At 39.0% G+C, this 17,315-nt stretch overlaps 3 protein-coding genes across 3 annotated transcripts in view; 1 reads left to right on the top strand and 2 right to left on the bottom strand.

The window, feature by feature from the left end:
- Positions 1-1,434: 1,434 nt before the first annotated feature.
- On the bottom strand, positions 1,435-4,706 carry LOC146558742 (uncharacterized). Its single transcript, XM_085245912.1, is given in 7 exon segments — positions 1,435-1,548; positions 1,806-1,833; positions 3,128-3,195; positions 3,198-3,221; positions 3,829-3,895; positions 4,232-4,554; positions 4,590-4,706. Coding segments are annotated over 7 exon segments (741 nt in total).
- A 1,178-nt stretch (positions 4,707-5,884) lies between these two features.
- uba52 (ubiquitin A-52 residue ribosomal protein fusion product 1) lies at positions 5,885-7,769 on the top strand. Its single transcript, XM_085248268.1, has 5 exons — positions 5,885-5,941; positions 6,370-6,481; positions 6,869-6,955; positions 7,250-7,352; positions 7,675-7,769. The coding sequence occupies exons 2-5, from the start codon at positions 6,379-6,381 to the stop codon at positions 7,766-7,768; spliced, it is 387 nt and encodes a 128-aa protein (XP_085104394.1). The 5' UTR covers positions 5,885-5,941; positions 6,370-6,378; the 3' UTR covers position 7,769.
- Positions 7,770-8,361: 592 nt separating this feature from the next.
- Positions 8,362-17,315, bottom strand: part of homer3b (homer scaffold protein 3b) — a 54,067-nt gene continuing 45,113 nt past the window's right edge. The window contains exons 8-10 of the mRNA XM_085248267.1: positions 15,223-15,333; positions 14,212-14,292; positions 8,362-12,873 (exon numbers count right to left, since the gene is read on the bottom strand). Coding sequence (XP_085104393.1) covers positions 12,688-12,873; positions 14,212-14,292; positions 15,223-15,333 — 378 coding nt within the window. The 3' untranslated portion in view covers positions 8,362-12,687. The remainder of the gene's footprint in view (positions 12,874-14,211; positions 14,293-15,222; positions 15,334-17,315) is intronic.

Here is a 17,315-nt window from a genome sequence, read left to right on the forward strand (position 1 = left end):
ATAAATCAAATCAAATGTAAAAAATAAAAACATCCTTTTCAGCATTTTCTGTCTAATGTTGTATCAGCGCAATATGCTGTATATTCATTATTTTCATGTATTGGGCTTACATGTCTACAGCAGTTCAGATAAATCAGGAAATCATAGTTGTCCTTTATAAGCACTCGTTAATATTAAACTTCTATGTCTTGAAAGCTTAATTATTAATCATTTCCATTTACTTTAAGTGCTGATATTTTCTAATCTGGTCATTCTGGAGTTTAATCTGATATTGCTCTGTCTCCCTGGCTGGCCTGCTAACTTTCCAGCCCGTAACTGGACTGTTGCCTTTAAATGGTAAATGGCCTGTATTTGTATAGCGCTTTTCTAGTCCCTAAGGACCCCAAAGCGCTTTACACAACCTGTCATCCACCCATTCACACACTGGTGATGGCAAGCTACAATGTAGCCACAGCCACCCTGGGGCGCACTGACAGAGGCGAGGCTGCCGGACACTGGCGCCACCGGGCCCTCTGACCACCACCAGTAGGCAACGGGTGAAGTGTCTTGCCCAAGGACACAACGACCAAGACTGTCCAAGCCGGGGCTCGAACCGGCAACCTTCCGATTACAAGGCGAACTCCCAACTCTTGAGCCACGATCGCCCCATTTAAGGTTGATGAACTCTATAGCGTCAGTTTGTTTACCCCTACTTGCTTCCATTGCAGGCTTCTTATTATTACTATTATTACTATTTTATCATCAGGGCCTGCTTCTCTGTGTCAAGGCTGTGTATTGCTACAACATGGATTGTTTTTATGGAGTTTTGTGGTCAGTCATGCTTGAAGGAGGGGATGAGAATATTTCTCCAAAACACACGGTAACCTTCTTCTTGGCAGTCAGCGTTGACAGTGTAAACAGGGTGGAAGCAGGACAGTCGGGTTCGAGGCCGCTTTAACTCTGCAAGATATTGCAGATGAGGCTAAAGGTTTATGTTTAAGCCATCTAACTGCTAAAGCCGCACTTGTACACTGACTCAACATTTCACACAGTGCTAGCCTGGGTAAACATTTATTTATTATGATCAGGCCAGCAAGTTCATGGGAATTCTTCTGCAGTTCTCTGAAAAACAAAAAACAAAAAAACACCTGAACTTAACAGATTTGTAATTTTTAAAGAACTCGAGGATCATGGCAAAAGATTAACACGAGGATACATTTGAACAACAGTACATGTTTGTTTTTTTGTAGAAGCTTGCAGAAAACGTAGTACCTGTGTTTGACCTTTTTAATCATTCACACTGCTACATGAAAACAGTTACGTGAAATTTTAAAACATGGATTTATTCATTTTTAGAAGCCTTTAAAGAAAAAACAATAACAATATCAGTAATAATCACATATTCTCTTTAACACTCTTTGTTAACAAAAAATGCTATTCTCAGTCACATGACGCCTAATGAGAGACGTGACTGCAGCCTGTGTGATGCAGGTTCAAGGGTTTGATTGCGTAGTCCTCACTGCTGGTGGTTCTGAAATGCTGCTGGACCAGTGGAAACCTGATGTTGCTCTATTTAAACAACAAAGATCAATAAACAGAATAATCAATATTATTTAATGATTCACAGGATAAGACAAAAATGGAAGGAAATAGAATGTATATAATTAGTGCAGTAGTCTTGCCACTAATATTATTTTTACTAATTTGGGAGCAGATATCACAATCCTGGCTCCTTCACACAATAAAGGGGAGAAATTAATTTTTGCACCGTGTTGATTGACCGATGCAGAGTTTTCCTGTTCGTCTTTAAAAGAAGGTAGTCGTACTTGGTGGTGCTGAGGCCCAACCCTTGTTCTGTCAGACACAATGAAAATGTTTAATATATTCACATATCTCTTTGAGCAAGAAAGAAAAAGAAAAGAAAAAGAAAAAATAGTAGTAGCATCAGATATAACACAGGAGGATCATTACATCAAGCTTAACATAGCAAAATACATCATCATCAAATGTAAGTCCAGGCTCTATGAGTCAAGTTAACCTGAAGTGAAAAACAACCATTCTTTATCTGTTAGTGAATGTTTAAAATACAAAACTAAGCAGGAGGTGTGCTATCTTACATCAGAGAAGGAGATTTTGTTGGTGGGGACTGACATCCTCTCATCCATCCCTTGTGTAGAGAACTAACATTTTGTGCTTTTGAATCCTAACAACTGGAGCTTCTGGGAAATAAACAAAACAGACGAATCCAGGCAGATAAATGAAGACAGAATAATATAATAGCCTTGCATTTTTATCCTAATATCGTATCATAATACTTTTGATTTTAAAAGAAACTTTTAGTCGCACAGTCAACCTACAGATCATTCAGGTGAAAACCTGCATCAAACTGTAATCCATGACCTCACTCTAATTTTATTTTTTTTAGACTTTTTACTAAGACAGAAAGATTGGAAACATAATATACAAAAAAACCTCAAAAAGATAATCTGGTTTTAAACTTGTAGTCAAATATTAACATTTAAACACTGAGTATAGCAGATGAATGCAGACCATCATCAAGTAAAAGTGTTCCTGCTGAGTCATGTCTCCTCAAATTAGACAAAGAGTTTGTGTAACAATGAGCATAGCCTTTGGATGCCAGCCTCTTTCTTGGTATCCAAGGGCCATGAACTTTTGCTTAGCTTGATTTAATAATTCCGGTGTTGTGAATTATTAGTTACCAAGAATGAATACTAGGGAAAAAAAGCCTGTGTGGGCATGGAAGAATATTCTAACCCAGGTTGTGGTAACAAAAGTCCTCCCTAGCTGTGGAGGACCAGGAGTCGGTTGAAGCAGTGTTGTGCTTGCTCTTTCACCACAGGCTGCCTGTATCAAAAACATAGATAATTCATTTATTATTTGTGTAGTGGGGAGTCCAGAAACTAGTAATAATTTTCGTATTTTGCATCATTTTAAAATTACCTTTGAATCAACTGGATGTAAATGTTACTGTACATCTTAAATCTCAAGCAGGACTACTGCATCAAAAAAGAGCTATAAAGAGAGGCACCAGGCACTATGGCATTAATTGCTTCTACTATTTGACATCTTTGTGTATACAGCCGATCATGTGGAAGGGGTTTTCCAGTGAAGCAGAAAGGTTGCAGACCTGCAGACACCGGGCTGACTGAATGATGTAGCGTGGGTCGTCTGTCTTTCCACAATCTTGACACGATCAAACCCAAAGGCACTGAAGAGGTGTGCTGGAGGGAAACAAAACAACAGCCACCGTTATGATTTGTGTGCTGATAACACCCATGTCCTGGAAAACTTCATGAAAAGGTCAATACTCTTTTCACTTCTGCACATCTACTTTAAGTTGACACTCAAGGTCAGACTATGCACACAGCTGACAATAGACCTGAGAAAATGGGTTCCCTGGAGCAGATGAGGATTTACAGGGAAGACACTAAATTCAGTTATTAATCATGACCTGCAGTTATGGCATTGGGTGCAAATGTATGAGAAACCTGTGGGTAATACATTTATTGCATGTAGTTGAAAAGCTGTAGTCAGTGTTAGGTTATTTTACCTTTATATTATTTTATTGTTAATTTATTGCTAATTTTATTGTTAATTAATTACGACTTTTATGTGACCTAAATCAGGTATAAGGTTGAAAAGTTCAGTTGTGAGAATTTTGAGAATTTCAATTTTTTCATGGAAATTTCTATCAGAGTAAATATTTGTCCTACTAGAACAGTTTATATCAAGCAGTTCAGATTATCATCCCTGCCACGTCGTTATCAGAATATAAAGCTATCATTGCGATGTCTCATGACGTAAGAGATGCTGCACCCACTTTATTACCCGTTTCACTGATTGAGCAGCCCTGCTCCAAGTTCCCTGAAAGGTGTTGTTGTACTCGGAGACAAAGCTGTGATCACACACGTCCCCTTTATTTGTGGGACTCTGTCTTCTACAGAGAAATTAATGATTTTGTTAAACATTACATTCTCCTGGATTCATAGATGAGTGCTCACAATCACAAGAGGTCCCATACGTGTTATTTGTTACAAGGTGATGACATTGAAAGGACGGCATTTTGAAAAGGTTTACCTTCTTCTTGAGTGTAAACACCCAGATCTGATTAATATTCATGTCAGTCAAATGTCACTTTAGCAAGGAGTCCATTATCTAATGTGGATTTTTCAATTTTACCAGAAAATCCAAAACAATTAATCTGATTATATTTTAATTGTGTATATTTTACTAAGCTAGATGTTTAACTGTAGCTTTAACAAAAGGAGAGCCAGAGTGTGGAATGAAGCTCACTCGGATGGTGCTTTCCAGAAGCTTTTCCACATGCTGGATCCTAATGGTGGCGAATGTTGGTCGGATGGGTCTCTGAGGGAGTTGTAAGGAATGAGCCTGGAAATTCTGGGCATGCGTGGTGAGGTATTCAGCTATCCGAGAGTCTGTTTCCATCTTGAAGTTAGTTTTATGCATGGCACGTGGGATCAGGAGAATCTGTGGCAATGAGTGATGCTGGTAGGACACCGCTGTCTCTGTGAAGTACTCAGTGTACCCCAAGTCCTTGGCATGCCCCTGGGCTGGGACAGGGTGATGACATGGCTCTACCTTAAATTAAAATGCTGGAAGTCCTCTTGGAAACAGGTTGAGTATGCATCTGGAACGTTTCTGTACAAAAATGGGATGTTGGTCGATGGGAGCAGCTCTTTCCCCATTCGACGGGCTGAAATCAGTGTTTTCTCCAACAAGACAGTCATACTTAATACCACAACTGTCCTACTTGAGTTACTGTAAATTGCTTGTTTAGCATAAATATGATTCTGAAGCAGGTAAAGAAAATGCTGCAATGCTTCACCAGAGAAACGTCTGTGCTGTGGAACATGGTAATGTTGATACTGCTGCTTGCTGCTCCTGCAGAGAGAAAAATAAATACTGTGGTGTCCTGTTACCTGTCGAAGACAGTGAGTGGAGTGGACACAAAATTATTCAGCAGGAAGATGTATTTCCATAATAAGGATATGTAAAATGTCTGTGTTATTTTAGGTATGAGAATTTTCCAAAACAGAAAAATGCCTTGCTGAGGACACAGTAGACTCCTCTTTGCCTTTTCAAGGTGGCGTTAATTCTATAAAGTCTTGTCTATTGGTACCATAATACATAATCATAGATAATAAAAATGCATTTGGCACTTAACTCATTTTAAAAATATGGGCATAAGCTTAACGGTCTATGTTTTGAAATGATTAAAATATAAAACAAAAATAATCCGTCTTTGTCACAAAATAAGCTAAAAAGTTTATTTTTCACAGCTGTAGATTACCTAAAATGTCCTTTTGCAATACAGCATGATCATTTCAACATTACAGTGGAACATAGGCTTTAGGGAGCATTTTAAATAACGAGAGCTCAATTAAAATACAGAATATATTTAAAAAGCTTTGATAAGACACAAAATTCAAGTTAGATATGGAAATGCATACATTTGAAAAAGCAGCCTCTTTTTGTTTCATTCATACGGGTTGTCGGTGATCGCAGTCACTTCCAGTTCTTCAACAGCAGGTGTCCGTCAAAGTTCATTTTTGACCACTCTGAATCTTCACAGGCTCATATAATTCACAATGAGAGTCGGCACTCTGTCAATCGTTATATTCGCTTATTTTATGCCGGTATTATTTAATTAACTGATTTGTATGAAGTGTCAGAGCGAATTACACTGCTCGCTCCAGTTGTCTGTTTATAAGCCTCCGTGGTGTACAGATCTGATTATTACAGCTAAATGAAAGGGGAAATATCTAAGATGTTTTCATAATGAAAAAATAAAGTTTTAAAAATGTAAACACTTTGACTTCAAATCACATTTTATTCTCAAAGAGACAGCAAATTAGGAAGTGACGTATTTCAGCGTCAGCCTCTTCCGCTCTCTTTTCGTTGAGGCTCAGCTAGCGGCCGGGTGGGTAGAACGTTTTGTTCAGCAATATTTAACGTTTTTAAGATTATAATAAATGTTTGAAGTTGAGTAAAACAATATCGCTTTCATCCTTTAATGACAGCATGTATGTTTGATGTAGTCTTACATTAGTTTCAACGAATAAAATTGACATAATTGTGATTAAATTCCGCGCTGACGATAAGCATGTGGCAAGGCCTGCAACGAGCCTCTTCTGCTAGCGCTTGCTAATGTAATGCTAACTTACCAAAAGCGCCGACAGTCGGCAAAATGATGAAAAGACTTTATTTATTAGGATAAAAGTTCCGAAATCTTTTATGATCTAGCTTTTTTATTCATCTCGCAGGCGATTCGGTTTTTACTGTGATCAGTCAGCGAGCTAAGTAGCTACACGGCTAAAAGTAAAGCTAACGTCATTTTTCTGTGAACAGCCTGCAAACATGCAGATCTTCGTGAAGACGTTGACGGGGAAGACCATCACCCTTGAGGTGGAGCCCAGTGACACTATTGAAAATGTCAAGGCAAAGATCCAGGACAAGGAAGGTGAGCTAACTCGTCTAAAGTGACGTTTGTGACTTCTTGAAAAATATTTGGCTGCTCAAGATGTAATTGGTCTACACCTTAAAAAGGGACAATTCGAGTGTGCCAGACTCTACATTTTAATACATGAAACTGCGAATTGGTAGATATTTAGTGTCCAGAACTCTAGTGGCTGTGGTTTTGAATTAGAAACGTGGGTTCTTTGCCTTTAAGACTGTTATGGTTTAGGGTACAAGTTGAAATAGGTTTGCACTCAAAATCACACATTAGACCACAAAGGTGACATAGATGGACTTGTTTGGAGCAACCTGTGAAGTGATTTAGCTTTAGATTCAGTTGTAGTTAATGTTCATGTTAAAGTGCAGATTGGTTGACTAGTGTTGTTTACAGGAATTCCCCCTGATCAGCAGCGTCTGATCTTTGCTGGCAAACAGCTGGAGGATGGCCGCACACTGTCCGACTACAACATCCAAAAAGGTAACGGCTGTGTTGTTTCTGAAATTGGCAGTAGCACACAGTAGACAATATATAAAATGAGAAAGTACTCATTAAATTTGTTTTATATCACAAATGCACTTTGCTGCAGTTGCCAGTAGTTTGTATATAACACCATTTTGGATATGTAGCTATGGTATGGTGTCATTATTTCTGTGTTAAATGATTTTTGATTGACTTTTAAATAACCAAGGTGTGCATCAGTTTTCCTGGTAGAGTAGGCTTTCTGTTTAAATATAAATTTGACATTAACATGATGTATTTACTGTTCACCAGAGTCTACTCTCCATCTGGTTCTGCGTCTGCGTGGTGGCATCATTGAGCCCTCACTCAGGCAACTGGCCCAGAAATACAACTGCGACAAGATGATCTGCCGCAAGTAAGTCCAGTCCTAAGTATGAAAATTTGATTATCCTCAGGCCTGCTCTTATTTCTGTTGATATACATTTTAAATATATAATTCAGTGTTGGTAGAGGACCTTATAAACTACATTTGGAGGTCTTTGTATATATTTGAATTGAGAAATAATCAGGTAGATAGAATTACTTTGGTTTGGTTGCACAGTGCTTTAGTGTCACCTGAAATGGCAGTTGGGAACAGCTGACCTTAGTTTTTGGCTGAAGTGGGTTTTCTCAGGATCTTTTTCATTTCTAAACCCTGAATGTTTTTAAATTGGTACGCTGACCTTTTTGTTTTGCAGGTGCTATGCCCGTCTGCACCCCCGTGCTGTCAACTGCCGCAAGAAGAAGTGCGGACACACCAACAACCTTCGTCCCAAGAAGAAGCTGAAGTAAACATTTACAACTAAATTGGCACTTTGTGCTATTTTGTGTTAAAATAAATGTAGAAAAAAAACTGCTGCTTGTCTGATTTGTGTTATTTAATGAACATGTAAAGGTGTGTGTTTGTTAAATTCACTTGAAAAGTGACCATAAGGCTGTGCTGGCTAAATTAACAGCCAGGAAAAAGTAACCAGATTAACTGCAGTAAGGTGAAGCTGGTGTAATTGACTATTGGGATTTAACAAGAGCTTCCAATTAAGTCCTGGGATACTCATGAAACCTGCTTCTTGGATCTGGTTTAGGATTAAACTTAAGATCTGTTCCAAAACTAGATGATGATAATTTTGTGTAGTTTACAACAAAAGGTGTCAATTGACATCAATGTTGGGCAACAAAATACGCAGCTGGTGTAGTGATTTAGAAGTTAGTGTGCAGGTTTTATCTGGCTGATGATTAAATACAAGCTTTCTCACTGATTACTGTTCTAACCCAAGCAACATGAAGGGAATAGTGAACTTGAACTATTTCATAAATAAAAAAAGTGGAAATGTGAGGATTAACACCAGGTTTTTGGGGGGGTTTTCATCACACAAGAACCACAGCAGTGACTTTGCATGACAGTTTTAATGTTTAAAACATTTATATACAAATCCCATACAAGCACCTGCTCTCCTCAGATTCAGTTTTCGTACCTTGTACTTCACAACACTTCAATGAGACTAACCTGAACTAAACTATTCTGAGGTATTTAGTCATACTGAAAGGTTAAATGTGTCAGAAAGCAATGAATGATGGGTAAAAGCTGACATGAGATGAAGATCAGTGTCACTCATAAATTGGCTGTTTGTCGATTCCAGTTGTGGCTTCTGTTGGACATCTTTGGTACTGCGATCTCTCAGAGCGGGCAACAGACGGTTTTTTAAAAAGTCCTTATTCCACCGTATTTTCTGAGGGATCCACACTCAAGTTCAAAAATATATCCTTCAAACATCTGGCGATCTGCATTTCACAAAATGTATCGTGAGACTTTACAATAAGGGGTATCAAAGTGTATTATTAACTCTTCAGGACAGGCATATTTGAACAGAACCATAAAGTGCAGTAGTAAAACGTGGTTTATCATTGCAGCCACAGATGATGATGATAATAAAACACCAAATCTCTAAAAGGAGACAGAAGTGCAATTTAACTCAACAGGTCCTGAAATATGAGTTGGATTACTCCTTTCATGTTATGTAGCTACACAATAATACTGCACATTAGTCTGTTTTAAGACCACTGATTATATTTTGTATCATAATCACGTGTTGTGAAATGCTTAATTATCCTTATTCTAAAAGGAAAAAGTATTTAATCTTGCAGCACACAAGAACTACGCCTGTGTTAACACAGTATCATTGTGCAGCACTCAAACAGGAATAAGGCCGTTTGAAGTGTTTCTGATGTCATTCATGTGGAGCTTATTGAGAGGAGCTGCTAGCCTGTTTTCTTCATGCTTACTAAAGGCTGGTAGCAAATTCGCATAATCTGGTGGAGCGATGACAAAAAATGCGTGTATCAACTATTAACAGGCAATTAAGCTAGAATTTTTTTTATTGCTAATTTGTTAATTGTTGCATGTAGCAGCTGATGTTAGAAACCCCCAGACCTTTTGTAACTTGTCAAAGTGATGAAATATCAATCTTTATACCAAGTGTTAATGTGATAATAGCAATATAATGCAGAAATGTGTCATTATTAACATATTTAGTACATTCAGAATTAGAACTGCTGCAGCAATTCTTTTGATTATCTGCACTAAAACTTAAGAGAATCCTAAATCAGTATATCATACACACTGGCAGCTGAACATGCTATAACACTAACAAGGAAAGTAAGAGGGGGTAATAACGGGATGCTATTACATTATATTGTAGTTTATTACATTAACACATTTCACAATTTGACATGTTACGATTCTGGCAGTCACTGCATCACCAGCTGCAAAGACCTGCACCTTATTTGTACCTAGACTATTACTGTCATACGAAGGAATCAATAACTCATTACAGGGCAAGAAGCAAAGATCGATAGATATTGTGCATCAGAAATTCTCATACAGCACTGACAGACAAGTCAATTAAGTACCAATTTACTAAAACTTATGCAGTTGTGCTTTTAACTGGAGCGGTCCGAGGTTACACGCACACATCCTCGCATGTTTCACCATTTATGTGAGGACACTCGTGCTTAGCAAAGCCTTAAGGGACATTTCACCTCAAAATAAGATACATCAATAGTTTTATTTATCCATCTAAATCTATTTGACCTCAGCTGTAGACATATCTACTTTCTCATCTTACTATAATACACAGATTTTATTATCATATGCAAAATTTGTTTCCTCCAGCTCCTCCTACACGACCAATACTTGAGCACCTAAAGTTGGCACACAGGTACATCCTAGGAAGGTTCTTATCCATATCACATGACAGCCACCTAGTAATGGGTTAAAACAACCTGTTTTTGTTTGTTTTTAGCATTTAACACCTTATAAAAGCATCAAATCTTATTATTTCATAACAATAGCATCTGATTTATATCCAAAAAGTTTCAGTTGTTTATGATATAGTATAGATTGCCTGGCAATCAACTAGCGACAGGCTTTTAAACTGACCTGATTTTAGACTTTACACACCTGTAACACAGCAAACAATCCTACAGCACAGGCATGTGCTAGTTAATATAACGGAACTAAAAGGCAGTTTTACCTTGTGAGCAGATTGATGTAAGATTTATATTCTTTCTACTTAACCAAGCCTATCAGCTGTATCACTGGATCTACCTGTAATGAGAAGTTTCTACTCATAACAGTGTGACAGCATGTAAACGTTAACAGCAGCCTCCTCAGCTCTGTTGTAAACTTGACTAGCTGCAATCTTCGTTTGGTTGGTGAGTGCAGTTGGGCAGAAAGAAACTAACTCCTACACAAACCTGCTCACACCAAAGTACCAGGGTCAAACGTTCTACTATTTCTTTGATTTCAAATGCATTGTTTGTGTTTGTGGTCATTATGTTCAAGAGAATGCATAGATGCTTCTAATCGTCACCCTCACCAGAGCAAAAACATGTACATTTTGGGGGTAACTGTCCCTTTAAAGTACCCTTTAAAGTTGTTGGGGTCGTTCCAAATGTCCTCACATCAATGGTTTTGAACCAGTATTAGTAAACACACACACACAGCTTCACATTTCTTGGCAGGTATGGGGCTTCTGCAGAGCTCATGCAGGGCTCTTGTAGTGATCTACTCTGCAGCTCCACCGAGCCTCTCTCTAGGGTTATTACTATTATGGTAACTGATAGTGTTAAGCAACAAGGAAAAAGTACATTAAGCAGAATTGTTATATAACTTTGTGAACACGGACAAATGTAAACAAAATAAAACTTGGCACACACGTTGTGAAGTGCAATCTCAGTGTCCGGGTGGGAAAACGGCACGTGTACAGACCAGAGCTGCTGATATTACTCTCCATAACAAACTCAGTTCCTGCAGCTTGAATTTTGCAACATTTGTGGCCGTTTTCTCCATCCTAACTGCGAGTAACTCATCGATGAACATAAATAATAGAGTAAGTGGTGAGAAAGAGCAGTCCTTATAAAACATGAACAAAAACAGTTGTACGCTGGCGATGGAGGAGACAGAATGGGAGCAGGTTGTTGCATCTCTGAGTTTGTAGATGTTCGGGCTGGTGTCAGACCAGTCTAGGCTGATGATGGTGAACTGGAGCAGAGTTTATTCAGGGCCTTTGCTTCCAGAAGCTCTTACACAGCTCACACTTTTACCGGGTGCATCTCCACAGTATCAGCAGAGGATCGTCACTTTTTAAAAGCAGACATGACAAATACGTACATTTAAGAACTGAAAAAAGCGAAAACGCTTCTGCCAAAACTGCACTGAAATAAGCATTTATGGAAAGCCACTTTGTTTCTATGACCCAAATATGGAGGTTTATGAAAAGTTGTTTATGTTTAATGTAGCTATAAAATATAAAAGCAGATTATATTTGATTTCACAGCTCTCCCAAGGTTGATGAAACCCTTGCTCTTACAGCGCTGCAGTTTCATGGTTCGAGGGTTTCAGACTTCCTACTTTCCCTGTCAGGTAAAAATCTTCCTTCAATATCGGCCTTTGCAAAATTCTACGGTAATCAACTCAGGGTGTTATGTACCATTAGGATGAAATGCTTCACCTCTCTTCTTTACTACTGAAAATCACAAGGTCAGACTTTGACAAAATCCACTTTCGGACATGCACTTCTTTCCATTTACCGCATGGCATTTGAATGCATCGGTTTACATCCAAATGAACACTGCAGTAACTTTTCTATGTTGCGACTGCAATCCTACTAGGGTGGACCGAGTAACATTTACAGATCACTTTAGCATAGCAGAGGGAAAAAGAGGACAGGGCTCGCCAAGACGCGAGGTAATCTGAGGAATGCAATGTGGAGGGCGATGCAGGAGGCTCAGTACAAGATCTCTTTTTACTCAGTAATGTTTCAGCATTGGCAGAGTGTGTTTAAGTCACTAAAACTCTCCAATGCTCCATGTATTGCAAAGATTGCATCACTTTGTGGGTGCGTCTGAGGGAAGCTATAATGTAAATCTGACTCATGTCTGAATGAGGAGATAAAAAAGTCTGAAAAGTGCTCATTTTTATGGCACCAGCAACAGGACTTTTATATGAATGGTGTGAATGGCAAACAGCACAGGTGGTTTGCTCTGCACATAGCAGCTTTAAGAGGTTTCCAATGCTGGACTGATGGTGAAAAACAAAGAAAGTTCAACTATAGTGTGTTTGCCTCCATGTTGCTCTGATCCCGTCTCTGCTGTTAGATCAGTTAAACTGGAGGGAACGAGACTGTGGAGATGCACCCCAGCTCCTGCTGTGGCTACTTGCTGACCAGTTTTGCCAGACTCTCTCTCAGGTTGTTCAGGTCACCGATTTTGATGTCCAGAACGTCAATGATCCGTCGTACCTCGACCTCCGCGTGCGCCTGCTCCTCCCGGTTGGAGGCCAGGGTTTTTTCTGAGCTTTGAACGCGATCCTCCAGCTCCACATTTCGTCTCTCCAGATCCTGCAGAAGCACGGTTATTAATTCAGGTTTTCATTTTTCTCTTTTCATTTAACCCAGTAATTGCTACCAAAAGTGCATCTTTGCCCACATTCTTATCCACAAAATGCCATAAATGTTAGTTTCTCCAGAATATGTTGACAAGATCGACAAGTTATGTTTTGGGAAAAACCAGATCACAATTAACCGAGTAGAAAAAGTACAGGCCTTTATGCCTTTATATTGTGTTTCTATACATTTAAACTTCAGAAAATATGCTGTAAAACAGATGTATTCCAGGGAGATACTGCGGCTGCCGACTGCTATAAAATTTGCTAAAAAACTCCTCTCGGAGCAATTCAGTTTAAACTGTTTATAATCCAAATTCAAATCTGCAGTTTCCTGTTTTATGGGGTAATTCTGTATGCGAAAAAGCAGAGATGAGTACTTTATGGAATAAATCCAAGGACAGCAAAGGTCAAATATGAATACAGATAATTCACAACTGACACCCCCGGTAAGAATGATAGAGGACCTAATAAAAGCTATGCAATATGCATCAAGTCTCATCTCAAGCATTAAGAAGGAAATTCAATCCAATTTGTTTTCTCCTTGAAGCCCTCAGTTCACCTTTGTAGATTCTTTGCCACACTTACTCTTGTCTGAACTGTACGGTCTCTTTTATAGCTGTCCCTGATTATTCATATGCCCTGGTTTGGGTAACAGCAAAAAGGACATTTATATGTAACAGATCATGAAAACTGCCAACTAAAAATAAACCCTTTTTAGGACTAGAGTGCTTTAGGTCAGTGTCATGCACTAACCTCTAAAGGTTATGCATAAGTATTTTAACAGTTTGTTGAAGAAAAAAAATCCCTTTTATGTCTGGTTGTTGTGGAAAATCACAACCGGTCAGCTAGCGGCGCCAATAATTTTCCATTTTGAAGACTTTGACACACATCAGTCAGCCTGGTGAGCATTTTCATTGCTTATCAGGTTGACGGATGTCACACTTGCAATCTAATATAGGGATCCATTATATTAACTATACACTAATCTGCTGATGACTTTCTAGAACGAGCGGTTACTTATTAGCCAACATGCCATCAGAAAACTGACAAATATAAAAGCATATTCAACCAACCTAAAAAGTGACATCATCAAATGTAATCTTTTGTACAGCAAAGAGTTAAACAAGTCCTAAAATGTTCATTTTACTACAGCGTGAGGAAGAAAATCAGCAACTTCAGAACTGATAGTCGTTGAGCTATAAAAATGTGTGACATTTTCCACAAATGTGTTATTTGTGCAGCACGACAAAGTTGTCCAATTTGATGAGTCAGTCACAAAACTGCAGCTTACCTTGAGTCTCTGCATGGCCTCCTCCCTCTCCCTTTCTAGCTCGCCAACATCTGTTTTCTTGCTCTGTAGATTGTGAATTTCCTGAAAACACAGTAACTCCAAATAATTACAACACCATCTTTCCGATTCATGTACCTCAATGTCCCGAGGACAAGCAGCGTTCCTCATTAATTTTATAAAGGGGGTCAGTGATAAGATTTGGGACGCCTTCATCTTCTTGGGAAGGAGGGAGGGAAACATGCCACTGTGACCTTGCATGAATCCGGCTGCCAAAAGTGGACTGTGTTTAAACGACGGGACAGATGTGGTTATGTTAATGAAGCTGGCAGAGAGCAGCAGGCTGCTTTCAAAGGAGCATTTTGCTTTTATTTATCCTGAGGAAACGTTTCTTGGCTCAGCGTGTCCTGCGTGCATTAGCGGACATTGACTTTACCCACAGAAACATGCACCGTTTGACAAGATGATGTGTGTTTTAGAAAAGTTACAGATGCCATCAGAAATCTGTCATTCAGTACGGAGGAGGCGGTTCGGAACATCTACATCTCGAGTCTCGGCGTTGCTCGGTCGTGTTCCGTAAGACTGTGACATTTTATCAAAGCACTCTTCAGCGTGATCAAAGCGACAGACACGACAGAGCCCCAAAGCTGAATCCAGATCTTAGCAGACAACAAATGAAAAAAGCCAGTGAACACATTCTTCTGTCGTTGTCTGCACGAACTCTGCAGCATTTTATCAAGTAGTTACCTTTTACACAAGTACAAGAAAATATTTCATTTAACGCGTTCAAGATGATTTAGAGAACAGATATTCAAAATGACACTTACTCTTTCAGAGTTTTTATGGCGTAATTGAATATCAGAAGAAGATTCAGGCTCACACATCCAAAAGACTGCTGGCAGTACATAATGTATGCTCTTGTAAATTAAGCTAGTGGTATACACCGAGCTTCCCTTTAAGGTGGCAAATAGATTTGGACAGTGTGCATTGCTGAGAGGAAATTTGGTGTCTTGCCTGGTCTTTGGCTCGCAGCAGGGCTTCCAACTCCTCCAGTGACCGGCTCAGCTCCTCTTTACCAGGCTGTCCAGCAGAAGGACGCCCCAGCTGGGCTTCAAGCTCGGCCACCTGGAACACACACAAACACACAATGAATAACATTAAAAACAACATTATAAGATAAGAAAAGCAAGACTACCATCTAAATCCACCTTCTAAAGGCTTCCATCCAAGGTGAGTTTTGAGAGATATCACAAATCTTAAAAAGACGGGGGCCTTTTAAATGTTGGAAGAGAAATCCAGAAATAGGAAGCGGCGACTGTCACTCCATGTTTAGCTTCACTAATCGAAAGAGAAGCATGGACGGGAACATGGGATCACAGATTCAGGCTTTTAATGTAACTCAGGCAGAACTAGTGCGATGCGAAATATTATACTGTAAACAGTAATCGAGCATGTATCAAACTGTGCAAAAAGAAGTCTCATTTGTAACCAGCATAGTTTTGAATCTGACTGATGAAAATCGACAGCAAACCAGAAGTATGGAAGCCAGGCAATTTCAATCTCATTTCCTGAGACGGTCTGATTTAGTTTTAGCTAAATCTAATTTAGTCTTGAAGCTAATCAGTCCAGTTTTCATGTTATTATGTTTTCACATAATCTTTCTCGTACACAGATATGACAAACAAGAATCAGCCTTACAAAAAGACCAAAGAATCCAAAGTATAATCCTAACGTGTGATATAATTTTCACAATGCACAGAATTAATTCATGCTATTAATGGAAACCAACATGACCACGGTCTATGCACAAACACTTTACTGTCCATCTATGTGCAGACAAACAGCAAGTGAAGTGATTTTCACAGCTAATAAAAGTCCATTTAGTGAAGAATTATCATGCACCACACTGCTGTGCAATTTATAAATGAATCAAGGACATTTTCTTTATTCATTGCCTCTCTCCTGACTCTGCTCCCCACCACACACACACACACGCACACACACACACACACACACACACACACACACACACACACACACACACACACACACGCACACACACACACGCACACTTAAAATGCTTCTGTGGAAAAAAGCTTTGCTGCCAATGGGCACAGCACTGAAGCCTCTCGCCTTGGAGACTTTTTTTTTAGCTGTTCGAGGGGGTTTGACCTTTTGAAAGATATTTTCCCAATCTGACCCACTTCCATGTGTTTAGCATATTAATGAAAAAGTCAAAGACCGTCAAGATTTGACAGACGGTTTGACGAAACAAGGACAAACTGTGCAGCATTTGAAGTCTGAACACGATGAGATTCAGCCGTCTTTTAGGCCTTTGTAGTTTAACAGACAGACCGAGGCACAAACAGTGACAGGGCTAGAGGTCACGATAACATATTTACTTTTGCTCCCCATTTGATTAAAGGAATAGCATTTGATAACGAGACACTTGAGCAATAACGAAAGGTTACCGTTTTACTCGAGATCACTTGACCATTTTAATCACTTTGCATTGTATTAAATTAAACGAGTGCGTGCCAATGGGGACTAAAACATGTGACTAGACTGCAGCTTCTATTTGATAATTCCTTAAAATGAAATGCATCACACAAAATTCTTCCAGTGAAACAATCAGCTCAGTAATTTTATTTAACATTTTGTGCAACCATGCAAGAAAATCTCTGGTTCCAGTTGTTTAAATGTGATTATTTACTCTTTACTGTTCTATGACAATAAATGTATCTGGGGTTTGACTGTTGATGGGAAATAAGAAGTGGGAAGATGTCCCCCACGTAGTTGAGATTTTTGATAAATTATGGCTTCAGTGTGAAAGTTCCTAAATAATACCAGTTTGTGCTTTAGAGTCCCATTTACGATGCATAATAGAGCAGAGCTCAAACAAATCTGAGAAAAAGAAATAGCCGTGGGATTCAAGCAAGCCCTTGATCTTCTACTTTCGGTTTATTTTAATGCCGGTGCTGCAGAAATGGACGACTTTTCATTTTCTCTCCTTTAAGCGTGTCCTCTGCATTTTAACAGGTAATTTCAAAGTGGCATTTTAAAGATGCCAAGGTACGCTACTCCAGCCAAGCCGAGCTTAACAAAAA

Source organism: Mchenga conophoros, linkage group LG15, assembly GCF_057382185.1.
Source record: "Mchenga conophoros isolate Kocher_MC1m ecotype Shallow Benthic linkage group LG15, M_conophoros_male_GT1.1, whole genome shotgun sequence".
Classification (NCBI taxonomy): Eukaryota; Metazoa; Chordata; class Actinopteri; order Cichliformes; family Cichlidae; genus Mchenga; species Mchenga conophoros.